This window comes from Maniola hyperantus, chromosome 20 (genome assembly GCF_902806685.2).
Source record: "Maniola hyperantus chromosome 20, iAphHyp1.2, whole genome shotgun sequence".
Lineage (NCBI taxonomy): Eukaryota > Metazoa > Arthropoda > Insecta > Lepidoptera > Nymphalidae > Maniola > Maniola hyperantus.
The window spans coordinates 12,512,908-12,537,837 of NC_048555.1; the positions used below are offsets into that span (position 1 = coordinate 12,512,908).

At 39.4% G+C, this 24,930-nt stretch overlaps 3 protein-coding genes across 4 annotated transcripts in view; 2 read left to right on the forward strand and 1 right to left on the reverse strand.

Annotated features, from left to right (window-relative positions):
- On the forward strand, positions 1 to 4,528 carry LOC117991710 (protein C1orf43 homolog). Its single transcript, XM_034979311.2, has 5 exons — positions 1 to 247; positions 932 to 1,085; positions 1,920 to 2,139; positions 2,388 to 2,526; positions 3,468 to 4,528. The coding sequence occupies exons 1-5, from the start codon at positions 89 to 91 to the stop codon at positions 3,570 to 3,572; spliced, it is 777 nt and encodes a 258-aa protein (XP_034835202.1). The 5' UTR covers positions 1 to 88; the 3' UTR covers positions 3,573 to 4,528.
- Positions 1 to 24,930, forward strand: part of ND-B14.7 (NADH dehydrogenase (ubiquinone) B14.7 subunit) — a 158,794-nt gene that overhangs the window by 58,363 nt on the left and 75,501 nt on the right. The window lies entirely within an intron of this gene.
- LOC117991709 (focadhesin) overlaps positions 4,340 to 24,930 on the reverse strand; it is a 26,775-nt gene continuing 6,184 nt past the window's right edge. The window contains exons 6-20 of one of the 2 annotated variants that reach the window (XM_069505414.1): positions 24,231 to 24,787; positions 23,500 to 23,604; positions 13,268 to 13,389; positions 12,373 to 12,576; positions 11,563 to 11,755; positions 10,821 to 10,914; positions 9,655 to 9,857; positions 7,938 to 8,180; positions 6,957 to 7,235; positions 6,002 to 6,207; positions 5,732 to 5,851; positions 5,427 to 5,619; positions 4,961 to 5,088; positions 4,568 to 4,597; positions 4,347 to 4,478 (exon numbers count right to left, since the gene is read on the reverse strand). In XM_069505414.1, the coding sequence (XP_069361515.1) occupies positions 4,576 to 4,597; positions 4,961 to 5,088; positions 5,427 to 5,619; positions 5,732 to 5,851; positions 6,002 to 6,207; positions 6,957 to 7,235; positions 7,938 to 8,180; positions 9,655 to 9,857; positions 10,821 to 10,914; positions 11,563 to 11,755; positions 12,373 to 12,576; positions 13,268 to 13,389; positions 23,500 to 23,604; positions 24,231 to 24,787 (2,669 nt within the window). In that variant the 3' untranslated portion in view covers positions 4,347 to 4,478; positions 4,568 to 4,575. Of the gene's footprint in view, positions 4,479 to 4,567; positions 4,598 to 4,960; positions 5,089 to 5,426; positions 5,620 to 5,731; positions 5,852 to 6,001; positions 6,208 to 6,956; positions 7,236 to 7,937; positions 8,181 to 9,654; positions 9,858 to 10,820; positions 10,915 to 11,562; positions 11,756 to 12,372; positions 12,577 to 13,267; positions 13,390 to 23,499; positions 23,605 to 24,230; positions 24,788 to 24,930 lie in introns of both variants that reach the window. The other variant, XM_034979309.2, reaches the window with a different exon arrangement.

Sequence of the window (24,930 nt, forward strand, 5' to 3'; positions counted from 1 at the left end):
CTAAAATGTCAATGTCAGTTGGAATTTGGCGATCAAAGGGTGTTGTTTGTTTTGATTTTCTTTAAAAAACTCCTAAATTAGTAAAATCATGCAGGACTTTACGAGTATACTGAACATAATATTTATTATCAGTGGTGGCGTACTGACTTTTGTGATCCTGTTCATATTCGCCAAGCGACAAATAACTAGGTTCGCCCTTCGATCTAGAAGAGGGCCCCACGTTCCTATAGGGACAGCCGCGAAAAAGGTGAATGATCTTAGTTATAACTAGCTTATGCTCGCGACTTCGTCCGTGTGGCCTACACAAATTTCAAACTCCTATTTCACCCCCTTAGGGGTTGAATTTTCAAAAATCTTTTATTAGCGGATGCCTGTCATAATAGCTATCTGCATGCCAAATTTCAGCCCGATCCGTCCAGTAGTTTTAGCTATGCGTTGATAGATCAGTCAGTCACCTTTTGCTTTTATATATTTAGATTTCTTCTATTTCGCTGTCGTTGGTTGCTGTCCACAGCTGGGCAAAGGTCTAGAGGTAGTTCTTTATTTACAGACAGGACTGTTCTGTTTCTTTTGGGTGGAATTTCAGAAATTAATTTTTAGAGAGTGTTTATTTTAAAGAGCAATTCTTTGTGCAAAACCTCAAGTGTCAAGACTAGATCCAGCAGTTTAAGCTGTACATGTATGTCAGTCAGTGTAAGCTTTTATAAGGTACAGTATGTGGCAGAAAATATTGTACATCAACCTTTAAAAAGCCTAAGCAGTTTCGTAGAGCGTTGTCTCTGTCGTTGAGACTGACAAACTGTCACATAGGTATGAGTGACAGTACAATGCTCTACAAATATTAATCAATTGTGCTACTAGCTGATGCCCGCGACTTTGTACGTATGGATTTAGGTTTTTAAAAATCATTAAACATAAATATTAATTGTAGTGCTTGAAGAAAGAAATAGAGCGGCGCATAGAAGCTGTCCCCCGCATAGTGTTTGAGCCACGGCTGCTGAGTACGGAGCCCTCACACTACATCCTGGAGCCCCAGCAGCCCTACCACTACCGGTTCAGGGCTGTGGATGATGTTAAAACACTTGGTAATATACTAATAATATATTTATTTGTTCTTAGTATTACGTTTAATTCTTGTAGTGTATTATAAAAAAAAATAGGTAAATATGTATATTATGAGTATGAGTTAGCTAGCTATGCTTTGACTTTGCTTAGATTTTACTTAGTACTAGCTTATGCTCGCCAGTTCTTCCACGTGGACTGCACAAATTTCAAACCCCTATTTCACCGCCTTAGGGGTTGAATTTTCAAAAATCATTTACATCATAATAGCTATCTGCATGCCAAATTTCAGCCCGATCCGTCCAGTAGTTTGAGCTGTGCGTTGATAGATCTGTCAGTCAGTCGGCTTTTCCTTCTATGTATTTAGATTTAATCAAGACATAAGCCAGAGACATAAATCTGTTTTGTTTTAATTGAAACAAGTCCGAGCAAAGTTAATGTACACTATAGATTTCAATGTTAAAACATACTAAAGAATGATTGAACATTAAGTTAATAAAATTATGAAGTTTGTAAAACTAACTTCCTGATGAATATTCAAAGAATGTTCTAGTTGTATACTATTTGAGTAAGTAGACTCAAATGTAAGCTATAGGAACAGTTTATAACATTGGGTAATTTTCCAATTTCCTTTAAGACAAGATGCATGTTAATTTGGATAATGTGTGCTAATTATGGAGCTTCCATAGCTCAACAGACTGAAAACCGAAAGGTCCCTGGTTCAAATCCCACCTGTTGCACTATTTTCGTACCTACTCCTAGCACAAGCTTTACGCTTAATTGGAGGAGAAAGGAGAATATTAGTCACCTACTAACCTGGCTAATATTATTTAAAAAAATAAAAAAAAAAATTGTAGAAGAGGAGATAGCTCGTCAGGACCCTGGCCTCCGACGCCACCCGCGGGAGTCTCTCCGAGCGTTCCTGTTGTCATCGCTCGCCGCGCCGCTCGACGGCCGCGGACAGAAGCTCGTGCATCAGTTCTGTGACGCGTATGAGTCCGCGAGGCACCATCCTGCCGAGTTCGGTGAGGACGAGTACAGGGCGTACACTCGACTGCTGCTCAAGTTGTTGGACGCGTAAGTAATATGTAAAACGTTAGTAATAAGGAGATCCGCACGAAGAGCAAGGTCACTGACATAAACCCAACAGACATAGACCCAAACCATTAGCAAGCTAAAGTGGCAGTGGGCTGCCCATGCCTGTTGTAGAGGCGATGGCCGTTGGAGCTGGAAAGTGGAGCTGGATGGCCGTTGGAGCTGGATGAGGTGATGAATATGCGGGTAGTGATGATACCCATTCATTGATATTTGTCGTTTAATTCCAGCGCCCGCTTACTGAAGAGTGTGTCATGTGTGGGTGCAGCGGGGGCTCGGAGCTCGCCGCAGCGCCGGGCGCCGCGCCTGCTCGACCCCGCCAGACTCCGGCCCGCGACCCGCCCCGCCAACCATTACACTGCTTTGGAGGTAGTAAAAAGCACGGTTCTCGACGCGTGATCTAGTACCACATACTTATGCATATCTAGAAATGCCCATTCAGCTTCCGTGTTTCGTGCCGAGTATAACTTGCAAGGCAACAAGGCAAGGCAAGAGTGAATAGGCATCTTCTAGGCAAGCGCGCTCCAACCTAGACCTCATCATTGCTGACAGATATGTGTACACTCGTCCACTCACTCTATGAAGGATTGGTAGGCAGGCACTCTGGGCAGGCTGTACAAAGCCAACCCATGCGTAACAGCGTTGTTATTTACAGGACTCCAAAACATACAAAATATTGAAACACTAGCTGATGCCCGCGACTTCGTACGCGTGGAATTAGATTTTTTTTAAATCCTGTGGGAACTCCTTGATTTTCCGGGATAAAAAGTAGCCTATGTCACTCTCCAGGTCTTTATCTATACCCATGCAAAAAATCACGTCAATCCGTTGCACCGTTGCGACGTGATTGAAGGACAAACCAACAAACAAACACACTTTCGCATTTATATAAGGGTACGGATTTTAGCGTTTAAACTACCGTGAGTGATTTCCATTCTAAATAATATCTGTCCCGTCTGTACTCACGTGTTTAGTCGACGTTAGCCCGACTAGTTTCGAACCCATCCGGGGTCCTTTTTCAAGGCAGTCAAAACCGCGGCACGTGCGCGAACGGACTCCCTTGAAAAAGGACCCCGGATGGTTCGAAACTAGTCGGGCTAACGTCGACTAAACACGTGAGTACAGCTGGGACAGATATTATATTGAAACATATTACAAAATGAAATTTGATTGATGAAAAAGTAATTTCTCATCCTACAAACTACTTACACAATATCATGGAAAGCTCATAATTTAATTGCGAAATATTTTATCATTGTTTTATAGTCTTTGCAAGTTATGGAATTCTAAAATTTGACTGACGTTTTCAGAATATGCCTATAGAAGCTAAAATGGAGGACGAAGTACTCAGGATCCCAGTGCGGAGCCCCACCGAGCCGCTGGTAAAGGCCCCGGCCGACGAGACGGCGCTATGAGCGCGCGCCCCGCGCCAGCCCGCGCAGACTCTGTAGCAAGCTACGATCACTTGTGCCGTCATCTTGATGGGTGATGAGTGTTAAAGTGCAGTGACAAACAGTGAAAGTGAATTCAGTGACAAGTGAGAGAACAGTAGGTTGATTTCGTAAAACCTTCATCAATCATGATTACAATCTCAATTGTTGTAATTGGCTGAATTAGTGCTATTCTTGTTGCTACAATGCATTGTAGTGTAGCCAATAATGAGCGAGGGTCAACCAATCTGAGGTAATCGTGATCGTGACATTTTAGCTGTCATTCTACCGGAATCGAACATCAGTGTGTGACATGTATGTCACACAATATATTATAGATCTGAGACATGGTCGCTAACTATGGGCCCTCATAAAAAAGCTCAGAGTCTTCTTCTGTGTGATCATGATCAAATCAGACATGATTACATCATAGAAGAACCAGAGTGATCAACACAGCTCAACGGGTTGCAAAGCTGGAGTGGCAATGAGCAGGGCATATACAACTGGAACTGAAATATCAATTTGTAGAAAATTCTAGATGCAATGTAAGATAATATGCATTCATTCTGTAAATAGTTGAAATAAAATACGATTATTGATACTTTATTTATATATTCAACAAATATAACAGTCAGATCTCTTATAAAAATTTAAATATATTAAGACTAGTTATAAGTATATGACTTATATTTATGTATCATATTGATATCAATAATAATCTACCTGTTACATATACATAAACAATAAATTATTATATTGGCATATTTGCAGTTTGGAGTACCACGATCTTTAGTGTGTGCTAATGGACATCAATACAAATGTAAATATTAATATAATATTAAACTTTTCTAATAATCCAGATTGGCAGTAGTCATGCCAAAGTTAGTTTCTCTGTAAAAGAAAAATAATATTATTACTATTATTAAAATTTCTCATCAAGATTAGTTGTCTTATTTTCTATGTGAAAACCATTTGTTTACCTCACAGTTTAGAACTCTTCAATATTCCTCCTTGAGAAGCATAAACATCAACAATATGATTATACCAATAATTTACAAAACTACTAAAAAAGTCGGACATAAAAGCTCTTATTATTGTAATTTGTATATTTGGACAAAGACAAGACAGCTATAGTGTTATAGAAAACTGTAATTACAATACTTCAATGAAGAATCATGAAAATCAGCCTAGTTTTTTATCAATTACTATGGAAGGCTTATCTGTTTTATACAAAGTTACAAAGTAGTCATTAGATTTTGATTGATGAGTTATCACCTGTTTCATATTAGTGTTCCACATGTCATAGGCTATGACGTCATGACAAATCTAATATGGTGCATATCTAGCGGAGTTGGTAATAACTGTATACTTACATCCTAGTCCAAATGCCCTGAGCAGTGAACTGTTCAGTGTGTCTCAGCGCCAACATCGCTCGCTGGCAACACCGCGCCGTTTCCGACTCTTTGATGAGGTCGCGAGTGTGACACAGCCATTCCAGCATCTGCATAATAAATTCATATTGTAACACAACGATCTACGTTAGCGGCAGTAGCATCCGGTTCGAAGGACCAGATACTTTTCCTGTGCAGTACAATCTTACAAATGTCTCTCGATGTTAGAGAGGCCACAGCCACCGGTAAAGGCTCGCCACACGACTCCGCTCGCAACCAACGCGGCAGCATCCGAGTCGAAGGACCAGAAACACTTGCCTGTGCAGTACAATCCTTTCAGTCATCTCCCGACCTCAGAAAGCCGCGGTGGCTGACAGAAAGGCTCGCTGCGCGGCTCCGCTCACGGCCAACGCAGCCGTATCCTGTTCGAAGGACCAGAAACACTTGCCTGTGCAGTACAATCCTTCCAGCCGTCTCTCGACATCAGAGAGGCCACGGCGGCCGGCAGTAAAGCTCGCCGTGCGGCTCCGCTCGCGGCCAACACAGCCGCATCTGGTTCGAAGGACCAGGGCCCACTGAACACCGTCACCGTGAGGAAAAATACGTCGCATAGATACAGCTTCGACAGTTCGTCATCAGTCCTAGAACAGAATAAAGTTAAAGTTTTAAATCTTACTTCTGATGCTTTTAAAACTAAAAGATAATAAAAAAAATGATAAGTATTGAAATATATTATACTCGAAAGTAACTGACTCATTGAATGCCACTTGAGTTCGTGCGAGCAGTTGAAGAAACCATTCCTGCGTGGATTTGTCCTCAATCTTGGCAACTTGCAAGGCAGGCAGCATACAACGAAGAGAATACTCTTGCTCCCTGCAAACGTCGAAAAACAAATAAGTACATTCATGAAATTTCATCACTGAACTCACTCGCGAGCGAAGCGAGCCTCAATCATTTTCGTGGGACTGAATTGGGGCATTATTATAATTTACGTAGTACCTACTCGCTACTAGTGATACTCACGTGATACTGGCAGCGTGCGCGTCTATGGACTCATTGAGCCACACGAGCGGGGCGGTGACGTCACTCAGGGTCGCCAGTCTGCTCCTCACTGCACTGGACTTGCGCAGAAGCTCGCTCGTCACTTCCCACCAGCCCGTGGGCGAAGTCATCCGTTCCAGATACTTGGTGGATAGAGCGCGACAGGTTTCTACGTACAACGGCCACGCCTGGAAAATGATGCACGTACAACCGACCATGTTTGAAAAGTTCGTAGTCGAAATTGCACGGACACGAACGAAGAGAAAAAGGACCCCGGATGGGTTCGAAACTAGTCGGGCTAACGTCGACTACACACGTGAGTAAGCCGGGACAGATAGTATTTATAATGGAAATCACTCACGGTAGTTTAAACGCTAAAACGAACGAAGAGATTTGATTCCTCGTTTCTAATTCGAACCGCTAGAATATGGAACACCCTTCCAGCATCAGTTTTCCTCTCCAATTTTTAGTATGAGTCCAACCTTCAAATCAAGAGCGAATAGGCATCTTCTAGGCAAGCGCGCTCCACCTTAGGCTGCATCATCACTTGCCACTTGCCAGCAGGTCTGATTGCAGCCAAGCGCTAGTCTCATCATCATCATGATCAAACCATCGCCGGCCTACTACAGAGCACGGGTCTCCTCTCAGAGTGAGAAGGGTTTTGGCCATAGTCTATCACACTGGCAATGTGCGGATTGGCAGACTTCACACACCTTTGAGAACATTATGGAGAACTCTCAGGCATGCAGGTTTCCTCACGATGTTTTCCTTCACCGTTAAAGCAAGTGATATTTTAATTACGTAAAAACGCAAAGTTAGAGGTGGGTGCCCGGGATCGAACCCCCGACCTCCGATTGGAAGGCGAACGTCCTAACCACTAGGCTACCACAGCTTCGTACACATACGAATAAAAAGGAATGATAAATTGATAACTCACCAAATGATCGTCGTTTATAACTGAAAAGTAGTTCTCCACAATTTGTGACAGCAGCATCCTATTGGCATCATGTATTTTATCTCCCTCTAGACATTCCTTGATCATTCTCAACTGTTTTATAAACAGGAACTCTTCGAGGTCAAGGTCTTTTGGTTTGATTCTGGGTACCTCTGAGAATGACTCCGCAAGGCATTGCTCTAAAGGTGACCTTAAGTTGTTTGGAGGTATTGTTCGGCAGAGAATTGGCAGGTTTTCAAAGAACAGCATTATCTCTGATTCCTGAAAAAAAAAATTGCCAGGTAACGATCGGGCTGATCACCTACCACCGCAATATTGACACATGAATTTAACAAAAGTTGATTCTGATCCAATAAATCAGTAATACAAGTGCGAAGAACAAATTCGGCACCAGAGTTCTTCGAATCCAGGTATAGTTAGTCCGAGTTATTGCAATTAAATTTCAAAAATCATGGCAATGGCCATAGGTTAATTTTTATACCGGAAAGTTTTTAGAGTTCCTATGGGATTCTTAAGGGCGTATTATTCTCATCCCATCTACACGCACGAATCGTTTTGCGTCATCATTCCTCATACGCATGGCTAAGGTTTGGAATACTCTTTCACGATATGTGTTTCCTACCAACTACAACCCGGGTATCTTTAAAACAAGAGTGAATAGGCATCTTCTAGGTAAACGCGTCCCATCTTAGGCCGCATCATCACTTTCCATCAGGTGTGATTGCGGTCAAGCGTTTGCCTATAATGAATAAAAAATATAAAAAAGGCCCATTTGTTTAACCGATTTACATGAAATTTGCTACAGAGGTAGAATCCTGGAAATTGAGATAGGTTTTTTTTTTAAAACAAGATTTTTAAAACCCCTAAATCCAAGTGGACAAATTCGCGGACATCATCTAGTTAAGCACAAAAATATGTAAATTATACACTTTTTATTATGATTACATGACATGAATATCTTACCTCGCTAGTACCAGGCACAATTCCTTGTAAAAAGTTCTCGATCAACCTCTTAGCGGATCCTGAAGTGTGCGCCTGTCTCGCCGCTAACTTCACACAGCCGGCCTTCCACAGCGAGCCGCGGTGGAACACCTCGTGCAGGAAGCACAGGTCCATCGGAGGCAGGGGCTTGGGGAACTCCTCAGTCAGCGTCTGGAGGATCGCGAGGAGCACAGCATCTGGGTAGTCGTAAGATGGGGATGTTACCTGAAACACGATTTTTGACTATTACAAATTTGGTTTTTGGAGATGGGCAAAATTAAGGCAGATAAGGTTGAAAATTGACATAAAATCCATTTGCATAGAACATTCCTCAACTTTTCTGACTCGAATCGCTAAGGTTTGGAATAGTGGTGTCAAATACTGTTAAACTTACATAATATAATATCAATAATTGTTATTAAAATTTATTTATTGATAAATAAACACGTTAAAAATATAACACTGACTAAAAAAAAAAAACACGATACCTACCCCACTTGATTTCATCTTACTTTGAAAATTGAAACCACTACTTTCATAAACACATTTCAATTTATTTTTGGTGATGTAACCAAACGAGTCGCAGGGAGCCGCTGGATTCAGGCGCCGCAAGTGGAGTGGAAGTCACTCGAAGAGACTTATGTCCAGCAGTGGACGTCTATCGGTTGTTGTTGATGATGATGATGATGACGTGACCAGAAATTACGGTTTTCAAATTTTCCCCCTTGCGTGTGCTATAAAACCTAGGTAGGTACCTACCTACCTGATAAATTCATGATTCAAGGTCCATGGGAAGTACCCTGTAGGTTTCTTGACAGACAGACAGACAGACGGACGCACAGACAGACGGACGGACGGACGGACGCACAGACAGACGGACGGATGGACGCACAGACAGACGGACGGACGGACGCACAGACAGACGGACGGACGGACGCACAGACAGACAGACGGACGGACAGACAACGAAGTGAGCAAAATAAACAACACCATCAAATTACCCCAAAAAATAAACTAGCAAAAAGTCTATGAACGCGCACTATCGTTAATCGAACAGTATCGGTAATAAACAGAAACAACAAAAATTTCGACTATTGTATTATTTATGTATCAAATCAAAGCATCAACAAAAATAACAAAATTATTTAACTTATTTATTAACACTTCGTAGGTATTCGATGGGAACAACAAAATCATTTGATATGCTAAATTTATCATCATATCGATGTGGTGCTATTTAACATTAGTTGACTTGCTATTTTTAACCATATTCAATGCATCGGTATTTTTAGCGCATGACGTAATCGGTCGCAATCGGTAGGTATAATGTCGTCGCGCGCGCGTTTTGCACCGCGCGCCCCCTTCGAAATTTAATTTCCTGGAATCTTCGCGCTACCTACTTAAGTACCTACTGCAGCTACTTAGAACGTAGGTATAGGTCCTAACTATAATAATTTGTATTTTTTGATTTAATAATATTTTTTTATTTAAAATTGTTAAGTTTTAGTATCGCAGTTAATCAACAAACTTTAATATGTGTTAAATTAACAGGTTAATAAATAAATTGGTCACCTCTAGTTTGGAACTCCTTTTGAGCAACCGTATTTCTGCCACGTATAATTTGAGTCTATCGGTTGTTCGACAATTTTTTTTATATAGGATCTGATCTCCCGTCCCATCAATCAGCTCATCACATCACCTGCTTCCGGAAGCACTCCATCATCCCCCGGACCACGCTCGCGACGGGCATGTGTCCCGCGCCCTGGGGCTCCCGAGCGTCAACTTGGTACACCCCACTCCTGTACGACTTGATCTCCCGTTCCATCAACTTGGTGACCAGTTGATGAACACCATTCAAAGCTGCTTGGTTGGTATACTTGAACAATTCCGGCCAGACTTCACCTAAAATAGAACAGTCCAAATTATTATTACCAGAATACCCTATGAACAAAGACTTAAAAAACTTGGACTCAGCACTCTCAAAAGCAGGCGAGAAAGAGGCAATCTAATTGAAACTTACAAAATACTAAATAATTATTATAATATCCCAAATTTTGAGAGCATGTGTCCGAGAAGGAGCAGTTCTAGCGATTTAGGGGACATGATATGAAGCTACATAATATCAATTGCCATCGTCAAATCCATTAAAACACTTTCTGACCAACAGAGTTGTTGACATATGGAATAAATTGCCTAAGGATGTGGTTATGTCAAGTTCTGTTACAGTTCAAGAATAGATAGAATAGATAATAATGTTTGAACAGTGTTCAAGAAATCAGAAAAGTGGGGTTCGCTTGAGCCAGTAAACGGCAGTTTTCTACAACTGCTTGATGGGGCGCATCAAGCTGCTTGAGCAAGCAAAAGCGCGCCCACTCACACACACACACACGCTCACACACACATATATACACACACATGTACAGAAAACACACGTACACACACTCACTCTTATCTATAATTTTAGTATAACATTAGGTATAGTATTAGGTGAGGTATAATATTAGGTTAGTTTTTAGGAAACTTGTAACTGCCTTTCTGCAACACAGGTTTTTTCCTAGTGCAGAGAATATTAAACTCGTTCTCTTACCTATAATTTTAGTATAATATTATATATAATATATTAAGTTCTTAGTTTTTAAAAAACTTGTAACTGCCTTCTGCAATACAGGGTTTTCCTAGTGCAGGTAGGAAACTTGTTTCTTGTGTCTAAATTCTAAATTCAAAATAAATTATTCTTATTCTTATTCTTAAAAAAAAAAACTACGTGCTTTACATGAAGGCGCTTGACAGTCTCAGGATCCCTAGTAATAAATAGAACGTTTGTGTCGTTTATCAGACACAAAGCTATCTGAAGACGGTACTCACAAGGTACATAATCCAGGACATCTTCAGGTTTCCTGGCGGCATCGGCTGGTGTCTTGCAATAAGAAGGCGGCAGTTTCACCGTGCGTCTGTATATCTGGAAATGATACTCATCTAAATATATAAAAAAAGATTCCGACGAATTGAGAACCTCCTCCTTTTTTTGAAGTCGGTTAAAAAGGAGAAGGTGACTGACTGATCTACCAACGCACAGCTAAAACCACTGGACGGATCTGGCTGAAATTTTGCATGCAGATAGCTATCTAGGCATCCGCTAAGAAAGGATTTTTGAAAATTCAACCCCTAAGGGGGTGAAATAGGGGGTTGAAATTTGTGTTGTTCACGCGGACGAAGTCGCGAGCATAAGTTAGTATTATAATATTAATGAAATCAGTGACAAACAGATCTGAACTCATTAAAGAAAAGTTTCTTTCCTATCGACTACTTAATTCTGTTGTATCTCTAAATTATTATCATATTATATTAATCTAGTGCCATCCTTTTCCGCAGGGAGTATTATGAAGGGGATAGTAATATACATAAGATCCGTCATTTTAGCCCGAGATTTCGTAGAGCAGAATTTTGGCAACAATGCGTTTCCGACTTTGATTAAATAAGTTAAATATAATATCCCTTACTGGGCAATTTAATTTAATTTTAATTGATAGCTAAAAATAGGGAGTTCCTTATAAGATTTCCAATTTTTTTAAGATCATAGACGAGGTAAATCTTATCAAAACCTTACCTCGGGAATGTCCTTCAGCTTGTAGTCTTCGATCTTGAATTCTGCTAAAGCGTTGCAAGCCGCTTCTATCACTGAAGGTTGGTTGGACTCGGCGATATATTGCCAGAGTTTTCTGGCTGCGTCCGTTATGAGTTTATCATACTCTGGCGTTGATACTCGAAGGGCTGGGATTTCGGCTAGCAACTTGCAAAGGCTAGGGACAGTTGAAAATGGTCACTTTTGATTACTCGCAGTATCATCATCATCATGATCAACCCATGGCCGGCTCACTGCTGAGAACAGCGGGGTGATTACGTACTGTCAAACGTCCGGCTGGAGAGAGACAGCAATAGCCACAAAGCAACATAAGAAGAAGACAGCAAATGAACTGTCAGATTGCTACTGCTGTCGCGTTGCTGTCGCTACTGCAACTTTTTACGTAATCATCCCGCGGGTCTCCTCTCAGGATACGAAGGGTTTATCCGTAGTCTGCCATGCTGGCCAAGTGTGGATTGGCAGACTTCACACACCTTTGAGAACATTATGGAGAACTCTCAGGAATGCAGGTGCTAGGTCCAGTGAATAACTAATTCGACTTCGAATCATAGGGTCGCGGGTTCGACGGCCAGATCAGGCAAAAAGTTATTGGTTTTCTGTCAATAAATTCTCACGAGCAGTCCGGAATTGGGAAGTTGGTTAATACCCCAAGCCTTGGAAAGTACGTAAGTTGTTGGGTTGCTCAAAAACTACCACGTTACATGATAGATGGCGCCACACAATTTAACATCGCGCTATTGAAGTTGTCAAGATTTATACATACTTATAACTTACCTAATCTGCACAAGCGGTCTAGAATCCCGCCCCAGCCGTGGCTCCAGGGCCCGCCAAGTGCTAGGCGGGGCCACGGCGTTGCCGCGCCAGAGGCTGGCTAGGGCATCCAGCACTAGAGACGTGGCAGTCGCCCCGGGACGATCCGTACAACGGTTGAGGATAGATGAGATCACTGATACTAGTTCTAGACCGTGAGCTGACGCCCTATGAATGAAAACTAGTGTAAGATTTCTTTAGGGCTAGGCACATCAGGCAAATTTATCACTGACCATCAGTACCCTTATTATAAATGCGAAAGTGTGTTTGTTTGTTGGTTTTTCCTTCAATCACGTCGCAACGGAGCAACGGGAGGAAAAACGGAACCCTTATCACTCTGTTGTCTGTCTGTCTGTCTGTCTGTCTGTCAAGAAACCTACAGGGTACTTCCCGTTAACCTGGAATCATGAAATTTGGCAGGTAGGTAGGTCTTATAGCTGACATTTGGGGAAAAATCTGAAAACCGTGAATTTAGGGTTAGATCACACAAAAAAAATTAAATTGTGGTCATGAACTAATAATTAGTATTTTCAACTCTCGAAGTGAGTGACTATATCAAGTGGGGTATCATATGAAAGGTCTTCACCTGTACATTCTAAAACAGATTTTTATTTATTTTTATGCATCATAGTTTTTGAATTATCGTGCAAAATGTCGAAAAAATACGACTGTGGTACGGAACCCTCATTGCGCGAGCCTGACTCGCACTTGGATTTTTTTGCATGGGTATAGTCAAAGACCTGGAGAGTGACATAGGCTACTTTTTATCCCTGGAAACCAAAGAGTACCCACGGAATTTTTGAAAACCTAAATCCACGCGTACGAAGTCGCAGACATCAGCTAGTAATTTATAACTAACCGCATCTCGCATATCCGCTTGACAGCGACTGCCTTGGCGACGTCTACCTCCCACTTCAGGTCATCAGGTCTTCCTACTCCGGCGTCCACCAGCAACTCTTGCAGGTACGGGAAACAGCGCACCTGCACAAACATACACTTTTGACGATCTCCCTAGTCCCTGGCGCAGTGGGAAGTGCTGTGGGCTTATTGGTAGCCTCAGTAGCTCAACCGGTAAAGGAGTGGACTGAAAACCGGAAGGTCGACGGTTCAAACCCCGCCCGTTGCACTATTCTTTGTAAAAAAAAAAACCGGCCAAGTGCGAGTCAGACTCGCGCGCTGAGGTTCCGTACTACAATCGTATTTTATCGACATTTTGCACGATAAATCAAAACCTATTATGCATAAAAGTAAATAAAAATCTGTTTTAGAATACACAGGTGAAGACCTTTCATATGATATCCCACTTGATATTAATGATATAGTTATCTTACTTTAATTCATGACAACAGTTTAATTTTTTGTGGGATGTAACCACAAATTCACGGTTTTCAGATTTTTTTCCGAATGTCTGCTATAAGACCTACCTACCTGCCAAAGTTCATGATTCTAGGTCAACGGGAAGTACCCTGTAGATTTCTGGACAGACAAACAGACAGACAACAAAGTGATCCTATAACGGTGTGACGTTGTAAATTTTGAACTACTAACTAGCGTTTCGCTTTTAATAAAAATCTATTTTGTTCAAAGTATGTTGGTGCCACCTAGCATCAAGGTGCAGAACTACGCGTGGGTCGATGTTCAGAGTTCATTCGAGCCACAATAGATGGCGTTTGCTTCGTTGTCAATTGTCGTAAAAATAAAACAAAATAATTAAATAAAACCATAATATCATTTGTTTATTGTTAAGTCATTAACAAAACGGTTCTTATAATATATCCTTAGGTTCCGCAAATATTCAAAAATGAATTGGCTTCATGATCAAACTAAATGAGAGCGGCCACACTCGGGTTGCGTCTGGCAACACCGATTGGTGAGATTTAGAATTTTTCTGGAGTCAACATGTGAAGACGAATTTTTTCGTTCCAGGAAAATCTCACTCCTTTTCGCCCATGGCTTCGCCTGGGAAAATACAATAGTTATAAATTTAGTCATCCTAACGTATTTCAATGTTTCATCAATTATGGTGAGTGAAAAATCAAGTAATGTGGATTCGACAAAATGGCGGTTTGGTTAGAGAAAATCCTAATTTCATGATTTCCCTTTCAGTTCCAGCTATTTTACCTTCCCAAATAAATGAGGATAATGGGTTGTGGGTGGACTCCTGCAAACCATTGGTGGCCAGGAGTTCAATAGGTGAGTTGTGTTTGATCGGGAAAATTCCACGTGTCGAAATTTTCACACAGCACAAATTATAATCTTGTTTTTCTTTGTTGCAGGGTTTCCGTTTGCGTTTCCGTTTTTAGTTTTCGGTTTTCGTATTTCGCTTTCGTTTTCCGTATTTATTTCTTTTGTACATTCACGTTGGCAACTTAATTCTATGGATAAGACTTGGTGAAAATCTTTGTAATGAAACATTTCGGTTGTGAAGAATCAAGTTAAATCGAGTTTTGGGAGCTTGGCCGATGCCGTCCAGCTACCTTGCAGTCTTCGCACCTACAAGTAAGCAAATGTTTGTATCCTGGAACAGTTTAGTGAACCTTCTTAGTGTATGTGTACAGTAAGAACCCTGTCTTTACTACTGAGCTTTTATTTTGAAACAATTTTATGAATTTTACTGTGTCATTGTCTATTCCATGCCAATGGCATCTTAAATTTAAAACATAGATTTTATGTACTATCTACCTAAGGCATTCTAATGTATCTAAATTAAGTCTTGGCATTAAGCTAGAATAACTAAGCATTATTAGCCATCACTATGTATTAAGCGACCCCGGTAAAAGTTACATTAAAAAACAATTTTGCCTAACATCTAGCAAATTTCATTTATAACACCTCATATACATTACAAGGGAGTCGACGGCTAGCTTCTATTCTTTACTAGGTAGATAGATCAAGTAAATTATTTTTTTTTTTCCTCTAATCTTTGTAAGGTGGTAGATTATTCCGTATCCGGGTATATTTCTATTCCGCCCAATTTACCACCCTTACAAATGGCGCCCGAACGTTTTTTTTATATAGTTATTTCAGTATATTTTGAGAAATTTTGTGAATTTTATGAAATGTACTCCGCTGATTGTACAATTTTCTAAGTGGTGACACATTGCAAAGAGCACTAAGCTGTTTTTTTATGGTTAACTAACTAAATAATAACTAATGGTTAGAAATTTTGTTTGATAGTTTAAGTAATTTTCTGAGTATAGTCCAACATTTGTTTTTTTCTTACTTAATTAACACTTTATAAATGGTGCTTATGCCGTTTAATTATGTTATCGACTTACCTTGGAGGTGTATAAGTGAATGTTTGCCTTCAGTTTAGTAATAAACATTGCTTAACTGAGTTGTTGTTGGGTATTGCTTTCAATAGTAAGTACATCTTATGTTTGAAAATTCCGGTAACTTAGTATAATTAAAGTTTTGAAACGCTATGTGCCGTTAACTAGTTACACACATACATTTATAAATACTAAGAGTTACAACTTGTGAAACTAAATATATAAACTATATTCAGAGATTACATTAAGTTCAAGTATGAAGTTATGAACAATTTTTTTTCAGTGACTTGATACTTCATTATTTTGTTGAAATTTTGTTTAGAGCTGTGTTAAGGTTATGATAAAAGCTACTTCACACACAAAACATGTTAAGTTTAAGTGAATGCTGGTAGTTTAAAGTGACATTTAGAAACAGATTTTGTTGTATTTTAGGTTATGTGTTAAAAGTGTAAAGTAACAGTCATCAAACCATTGCACAATCTCTTTGTTTTTTTTGAAAGATAATATGCTAGTCAGAGTTCATTGCAACTTTGCTGCCTGTTTACTTTTGTAATTGTAAAGGTTGTAACACACTGTGTACTCATAAAGGTGATACTGCACCTTACAATCATTTATTCAATTTTGGGAAGTTTATTTTGTTATACTTTGTTTACTATAGTAATAATATGTGCTTGTATTATTAACAATATTTTGGAATAGGAACATAATTGATAAAATAGGTTAGGATAGACTTAAGAATATTGTTTTTGTTGTGTATTTTGCTTGTGTATATTTAATAGTTTAAATAACTTCTTTTGTGTTTGTGTTTAACCAATTGGTATAAGGCTAAACATAGACAGTTACACAAGCTCGATATTTTGTTAAATGTGTTTTGACTTAACACAATGGAACAGACTTTTGCCCAGTTTCATTCACTTTTGAAGGACGAATTGTGTTATGAGGTATCCATTCGTTCCGAAACTCCAGCACCTACAGTGCTAGGTTTAAAGAAACAGTTAAAACAATTAATTCAGGAAATTCCTTCTGAATCAATTTTAGAGACAGATTTCTCTTCTGAAAGTGAGTTAGGGGTTATTACTAAAAAACTTCAAGACTTAGAAGATTTATTAAAAAAGTGTTCTGACACTAAAGATAGACATGCCCTCTGTAGGTCTAAAGCTTTAGCTTCACATTTGTACTTTAGAATTTTGAGAATACAGTGTTCCGAACTCAGCTTAATAAGTAGGAAGAGTGAATTACATACAAAGTTGCAGAGTTTGATTTCCAGATTAGATGCTGACAATGAGTCGTCTCACGACGAATCACTGGATTCCGAGAGTACCGCCGTTGACTGCACTGGTGATAAAAATGTTGCCAAGTGGAAGTTACATTTCAACGGACAGGGTGATCCGCGCAGTTTCATCGAACGCGTTGAGGAATATAAAAGATCTTATGGCGTTTCAGATGGAAAATTATTTGTTTCTGCATTTCATCTTTTTACAGGCCGAGCATTGTTATGGTACAGAGGCAACAAATGTCAAGTTTCGTCTTGGTCAGAATTGAAAACTTTATTTTTAGAGGAATTTGATGCAGTAGATTATGACTACAGGTTGCTAGGTGAAATTCGAGCAAGAACACAAGGCTCTGAAGAACCTGTGTCTATCTATTTCGCTGTAATGTTTGGCATGTTTTCAAGGTTGTCAACACCACTTTCCGAAGAACAAAAGTTACAAATTTTATTACATAATATTCGCCCTTTTTACTCAGAACAATTAGCTCTTGTTGACATTAAGTCTGTCGCAAAGTTGAAGGAAAAGTGTCGCAAACTAGAGGCTGCGAGGCAGCGTTCCGCCTTATTTTCTGAGCCTACTAACAGTAAGGCAACTTTAAGTTCAGAGTTTGCTTACAAACAAGTGACAAAACAGATAAACACACTTTCAGTCACACCTGCACCTAAGGTTGATACAAGTAAAGGCACTGATTTTACGAAAACAAATAAACAACTATGTTACAAGTGCGGCAAGGGTAACCATTCCTTTAAATTTTGCAGGACAGTTCCGAAATTTATTAGATGTTTTTCGTGTGGACGTCAGAACTTTACAGTAAAGACATGTCCAAGTTGTAGTAAAAAGGCGATTAGTAAACCCGCTCCGGACAAAAATTCAAAAAACTAAGTAGTAAGAACTGTGCAGAGACACAAGTAAATAACTTGGTCATTAACAACAAAACATCCCTTTTACCTGACACAGTTCTGTATTCAGTGGATAAACGAGACTTTAGGCCATATTTAAAGGTTTTTGTTGACGGTTTTGAGATTACAGGTTTACTAGATTCCGGTGCTTGCGCGTCAATTTTGGGTAACCAGGCGCACAAGGTTTTTTTGAGATTCGGTTATAAATTGCATAGCAGTATTGATACCACATTTTCAGTGGCAAATGGAGACAAACTTGATTGCATGGGTTATATGTTTATTCCGATTACTTATAATTCCGTAACTCACATAATAAAATTTTTTGTAGTACCCTCTATAATAGCGGATGTTATTTTTGGCTGTGACTTTTGGAAAACATTTCAGTTAGCCCCTGGCATTTTTGATAATTTAGAATTAATTAAGGCACCTTCTCAATTTTACAATATTTGTGCGATTGATAATAAACAAATTCATACCATCACTTCTTTTGAAAACTTATCATCTCAACAGAAAGAATTAGCCCAGTCTGTAGTAAATAAATTTTTAGATATTTCTTCAGAGAAAATTGGATTGGGTAGAACAAAATTAATTGAACATGTTATTGACACCGGTGATGCCTTGCCAATAAAAATAAAACAATATCCACTTTCTCCCGAAAAGAAGGAAGCTTTAAGTAAAGAGTTAGATAGGATGCTGGAAATGGACGTAGTTACTCCGAGTGAAAGCCCTTGGAATAACCCAGCAATTTTAGTGGAAAAGGCAAATGGAGACTGGAGATTTTGCCTAGATTGCAGGAAATTAAATTCAGTGACAAAGGGGGATTCATACTCAATACCGTACATTCCACAAATTCTAGATAGCTTGAAAGAGGCAAGGTTTTTATCATCGATTGATTTAAGTTCAAGTTTCTGGCAAATTCCGTTAGCTAACGACTCTCAGGAAAAAACCAGTTTTACAGTTCCTGGTAGAGGGTTATTCAAATTTAAAGTCATGCCGTTTGGCCTATGCGGTGCACCAGCACGACAGCAGAGGTTAATGGACCAGTTATTTAATCAAAATTTTTGTAGTGATATTGAAAATGGAATAGTATTTTGTTATATAGATGATATTGTTATTTGTTCTGCTGATTTTGAAACCCATTTAATTTTATTAAACAGAGTTCTGGATAAACTAAAAATGGCTCAACTATCCATAAATTTTGATAAATGTAATTTTTTTAGAAACTCTTTGAAATATTTAGGGTATATAGTGGATGAATTTGGTTTACGCACAGATCCTGGAAAAGTTGCCGCAGTTTTGAACTTTCCGACCCCAAAAACTGCACAGGAGGTAAAGATTTTCCTAGGCACTTGTTCTTGGTACAGGCGCTTTATTAGGAATTTTTCAACCATCGCTGCACCACTCAATAGACTAACGAGTAAAGGAAAGAACGCACCTAAATTTGAGTGGAGCGAACAGGCAGAGGTAGCATTTAATACATTGAAGAATGCGTTGGTAACCGCACCTGTTCTTGCGGTACCGAATTTTGAAAAACCATTCAAAATACATTGTGATGCTTCTGCATATGGTGTTGGCGGTATGCTAACGCAAGAAACCGATGGTTGCGATCATCCCATTGCGTATGTCAGTAGGAGCCTAAATAAAAACGAAAGGAATTACAGCGCGACGGAACGCGAGGCTCTAGCTGTGATTTTTGCAGTGGAGAAATTTCAGGCTTATTTTGGTTCCAAGCCAGTCACAATTATCACAGACCATGCATCCCTAAAGTGGTTCTTAAATTTAGAAAATCCCTCAGGACGACTCGCCAGATGGGGTTGTAGATTATCACAGTATAATTTTGTTATCGAACATAGGAAGGGTTGTGATAATGTAGTTCCGGATACCTTGTCGAGACTCATACACGTAGATGTAGTTGGTGATCGTAATGATAACTCTAGTCAACAAGTTTTGGTAGATGACTGGTATGACAAAACATTTAATGGCTGTAAAATCAATCCAGCAAATTTTCCGAATTTTAGTATTTTGAACGATAAACTATATCGTTACAGTAAATGTAAATACCAGCTTCTCAGTGAGTTCGACTGGAAAGAGGTAGTCCACAAGAACGACATCCTTAGAATTATGCAACAAAACCATGCAGACGCAACTGCAGGTCATTTTGGTGTGTTCAAAACTCATCGCAGATTATCCCTCAGATATTTTTGGCGTGGTATGTATAAGGACGTGGTTGAGTACGTTAAGAATTGTGATACTTGCTCTGCGTATAAACACACGACATCAGCCACTCCAGGTCTGCTTGGGAAGCCTAAAGTCTGCGAGAGACCTTTTCAGGTCATTTCGGCTGATTTAGTCGGACCTTTGCCTAGGTCTAAATCAGGATTTACATTTCTTTTTGTGGTGACGTGTTGTTTTTCGAAATATACAATGTTGTTTCCGTTACGGCGTGCCACAGGTGCCGCTGTTGTTAAAGCGCTAGAGAATTTTGTATTTTTGAACCATAGTGTTCCAGAGACTGTGATTGTGGACAATGGGTCCCAATTTACAGGATCTGAATTCCGTAATCTCATTAAGCGTTATAATATTCCGAAATTACACTACACACCACTGTACACTCCGCAAGTTAACCTTGTTGAGAGGTACAATAAGGTTGTTATGACTGCTGTAGCCGCTTTTGTGAAAGATAACCACAGGTCCTGGGACGAAAACCTGTACAAGGTCCAGTTCGCCATAAACAGTGCGGTTAATGAATCCACTGGATTCTCCCCGTTCTTCCTTGTCCACGCTAGAGAACCGGTCTTAAATGGTTCCTTCTATAAGGACACGGATAAGGAGTACGAGGCCGGAATTCCAAGGGAGGAATACGCAGGAAAGTTTGGATCTTTGGAGGACATATTTGGTCAGGTTAGGAGAAATTTGTTTCAGGCTCATGCAGAGTATGCAACGCATTACAACTTAAGGCGTAGGTCTGCAAGCTATTCTGTTGGGGATATAGTGTGGAAAAAGACCTATCCACAAAGCGACGCTACAAATTTTTTCGCAGCTAAGCTGGCACCTAAGTATGAAAAGTGCAGGGTTGTCAAGGTTTTGTCACCTTTGGTTTACGAACTAGTTAGAGTAGCTGACAACCACCCAATAGGCACTTGGCATATTAAGGATATTAAGAAGTAGATATTTGCCATTACTTAGTTTGGTCTAAACTGTTTGAATATTTAAGTTATCAATATTCAATTAGGAATTTGAATGAGTGTAGTGATGTTCTGAGTTAACAGTTACATTACCATGGTTCAGTTGAGGAGGAATGTAGTGGATGTATGTAGGGATGAATATGTGATGATTGGAATGCTTGTGGTAGACCAACCGGTTGAGAAAGTAAAAATGCAAATATCGTACTTTGGGGATAACGAAAAGGGGGGGGTTTTGTGTTTTGTTTTCGTTTTCCTTCTAGATAATGGATCATTTCTGTTATTTTTCCGATTCTGTTCCGAGATCTATTTTCTAGGAGAGTTATTTCGTTTTTTTTTTTTTCTCATATTCCGATTTTGATTCGGTTTTATTTTTCCGAATGGGATAGAGAACGGTTGCCATATCAGATGGACCCGTTCACAACCAGTTTTTCCGTATTTGTTGAGTAACAAATATTAAGATGGTAGTTTAAAAGAGTGAACCACCGTAGGCCTAGACGCATTCTATCAGTCAGCTGAAGAATGATGCCAAGTTGTTTCCACTCAAGTGTCTTAGACACCATGAAGTTTTTGTATATATTCTTTTTAGAAGTTAGGGTTGTGTAGTTAAGTATAATGTATAAAACCTTACACTGTTTTCAGTATATTTATTTTGTTAGACAATTTTCCTTGTTAGTAGTAGATGTGCGTTCACGCGTAACTTCTGTGTTTTTTTTGTTTGTTTCAGGCAAATTGTTAGTAGTTGTTGGATGACGCTGAGGGCAGCGTGGTTCAACCTGTTGAACCTTTTCGTAGGAGGGGAAGTATTGTGACGTTGTAAATTTTGAACTACTAACTAGCGTTTCGCTTTTAATAAAAATCTATTTTGTTCAAAGTATGTTGGTGCCACCTAGCATCAAGGTGCAGAACTACGCGTGGGTCGATGTTCAGAGTTCATTCGAGCCACAATAGATGGCGTTTGCTTCGTTGTCAATTGTCGTAAAAATAAAACAAAATAATTAAATAAAACCATAATATCATTTGTTTATTGTTAAGTCATTAACAAAACGGTTCTTATAATATATCCTTAGGTTCCGCAAATATTCAAAAATGAATTGGCTTCATGATCAAACTAAATGAGAGCGGCCACACTCGGGTTGCGTCTGGCAACACCGATTGGTGAGATTTAGAATTTTTCTGGAGTCAACATGTGAAGACGAATTTTTTCGTTCCAGGAAAATCTCACTCCTTTTCGCCCATGGCTTCGCCTGGGAAAATACAATAGTTATAAATTTAGTCATCCTAACGTATTTCAATGTTTCATCAATTATGGTGAGTGAAAAATCAAGTAATGTGGATTCGACAAAATGGCGGTTTGGTTAGAGAAAATCCTAATTTCATGATTTCCCTTTCAGTTCCAGCTATTTTACCTTCCCAAATAAATGAGGATAATGGGTTGTGGGTGGACTCCTGCAAACCATTGGTGGCCAGGAGTTCAATAGGTGAGTTGTGTTTGATCGGGAAAATTCCACGTGTCGAAATTTTCACACAGCACAAATTATAATCTTGTTTTTCTTTGTTGCAGGGTTTCCGTTTGCGTTTCCGTTTTTAGTTTTCGGTTTTCGTATTTCGCTTTCGTTTTCCGTATTTATTTCTTTTGTACATTCACGTTGGCAACTTAATTCTATGGATAAGACTTGGTGAAAATCTTTGTAATGAAACATTTCGGTTGTGAAGAATCAAGTTAAATCGAGTTTTGGGAGCTTGGCCGATGCCGTCCAGCTACCTTGCAGTCTTCGCACCTACAAGTAAGCAAATGTTTGTATCCTGGAACAGTTTAGTGAACCTTCTTAGTGTATGTGTACAGTAAGAACCCTGTCTTTACTACTGAGCTTTTATTTTGAAACAATTTTATGAATTTTACTGTGTCATTGTCTATTCCATGCCAATGGCATCTTAAATTTAAAACATAGATTTTATGTACTATCTACCTAAGGCATTCTAATGTATCTAAATTAAGTCTTGGCATTAAGCTAGAATAACTAAGCATTATTAGCCATCACTATGTATTAAGCGACCCCGGTAAAAGTTACATTAAAAAACAATTTTGCCTAACATCTAGCAAATTTCATTTATAACACCTCATATACATTACAAGGGAGTCGACGGCTAGCTTCTATTCTTTACTAGGTAGATAGATCAAGTAAATTATTTTTTTTTTTCCTCTAATCTTTGTAAGGTGGTAGATTATTCCGTATCCGGGTATATTTCTATTCCGCCCAATTTACCACCCTTACAACGGTTCCGTTTTTCCTTTTGAGGTACGGAACCCTAAAAACAAAAACAAAACAAATACGGCTACGTAAGAGCTGTACACCCATTTTTGGGGTGGTGTCACAGATGAAAATGTTACATTTGTACTTTGTTTTTATCTGTGACACCAACTACAAATAAATGCATTTTCTTTCTTTCTTTCTTTCTTTCTTACCTGTGTTTCCGCAAGTCTCGTGTACAGCATGATGAGGAGCGACGTCGGGACGCCTTTATTGGCTTTCAGTTTGTTGAGAATCGAAACCAACGCTGGGACATTTTCCTGAAGTAAACAACTTATGTTAATCGCATAATTAATTAACTTTTACCTCACAATCCATATCCATATCTAATCAGTAACCCTTATTATAAATGCGAAAGTGTGTTTGTTTGTTGGTTTGTCCTTCAATCACGTTGCAACGGTGCAACAGATTGACGTGATTTTTTGCATGGGTATAGATAAAGACCTGGAGAGTGACATAGGCTACTTTTTATCCCGGAAAATCAAAGAGTTCCAACGGGATTTTTAAAAAAGCTAATTCCACGCGGACGAAGTCGCGGGCATCAGCTAGTCATCTAATAAGATTGTAAATGCCAAAGTGTGTCTGTCTCTCTGTCTGCTGGATTTTCAAGGGCCCATCCATTTAATCGATTTTAACAAAAATTGATACAAAGATATCTTGCACCCCAAAGGACATGTCTCTAAAAATTAAAAGAGTTCCCAAGGGATTCTTAAGAATTTGAAATGTCTTTGCTCCCGCCACGTTAAATTTCTGATGACGTCAAAATATAGTATTTGCATTCTCGGAACTCTTCAGGCATCCATCAGACGATAAGTTCAGTCAATTCTGTCAATCATGAAGTGGCGAACTGGCGAACGATTGACGGAGCTGAGTAAAAACTACTGACCTTAGTAGTGGCCATCAACGGCAGACCCCTCAAGCACTCCAGCTTCACGCGGGGTCTCGCATCGTTCGCCATCTTGTAAAGCAGCACCGGCAGCACGGACACCGACACCTCCTTCTTGACCCTCACACAGTCTATTATAACCCTCAACCCCTTTAACGTCACCTCTTCCTCCCCACATCTATCCATTACTACCCCAACAAAAAAAGTAAACAGTTCCAACTTCAACTGATCATTTACACTTGTTAAAGTATCGAACCAACTTTTTAACTTGTCCGGGTTATCCCTCAATCGTTCCCAAGTCTCTAACAACTTGAAATACATGTATAAACTTTTATCTGAATGAGCAAGTTCTATAAACGTTGTATTAGATTTAAGATTGGCCATATAAAGACCGGTGTCATGTTTTTGATCGTTTTGGTGAATATCTAGTATTTTTGAAGCGACTTTCAAAGCGTTATTAGTGAGGTATGAGGGAAGATGGATCCACTGTAGAGAGAGACCTACAAATGAGTTCAAGCATAGCTTGCAGTATTCGTATTTGCTGATTATGTTCAGACCTGCAAACCAAAAAAAATACTGCTCCAGAGGGACACTAAATTGCACCATCTTCAAAATGTTATTACAAATCTGTTACCGCTACGACGAGGCATATTTAAATTTTGACTAAAAAATTTAGGGAGCCAGGAGCTGGAGAAAATTA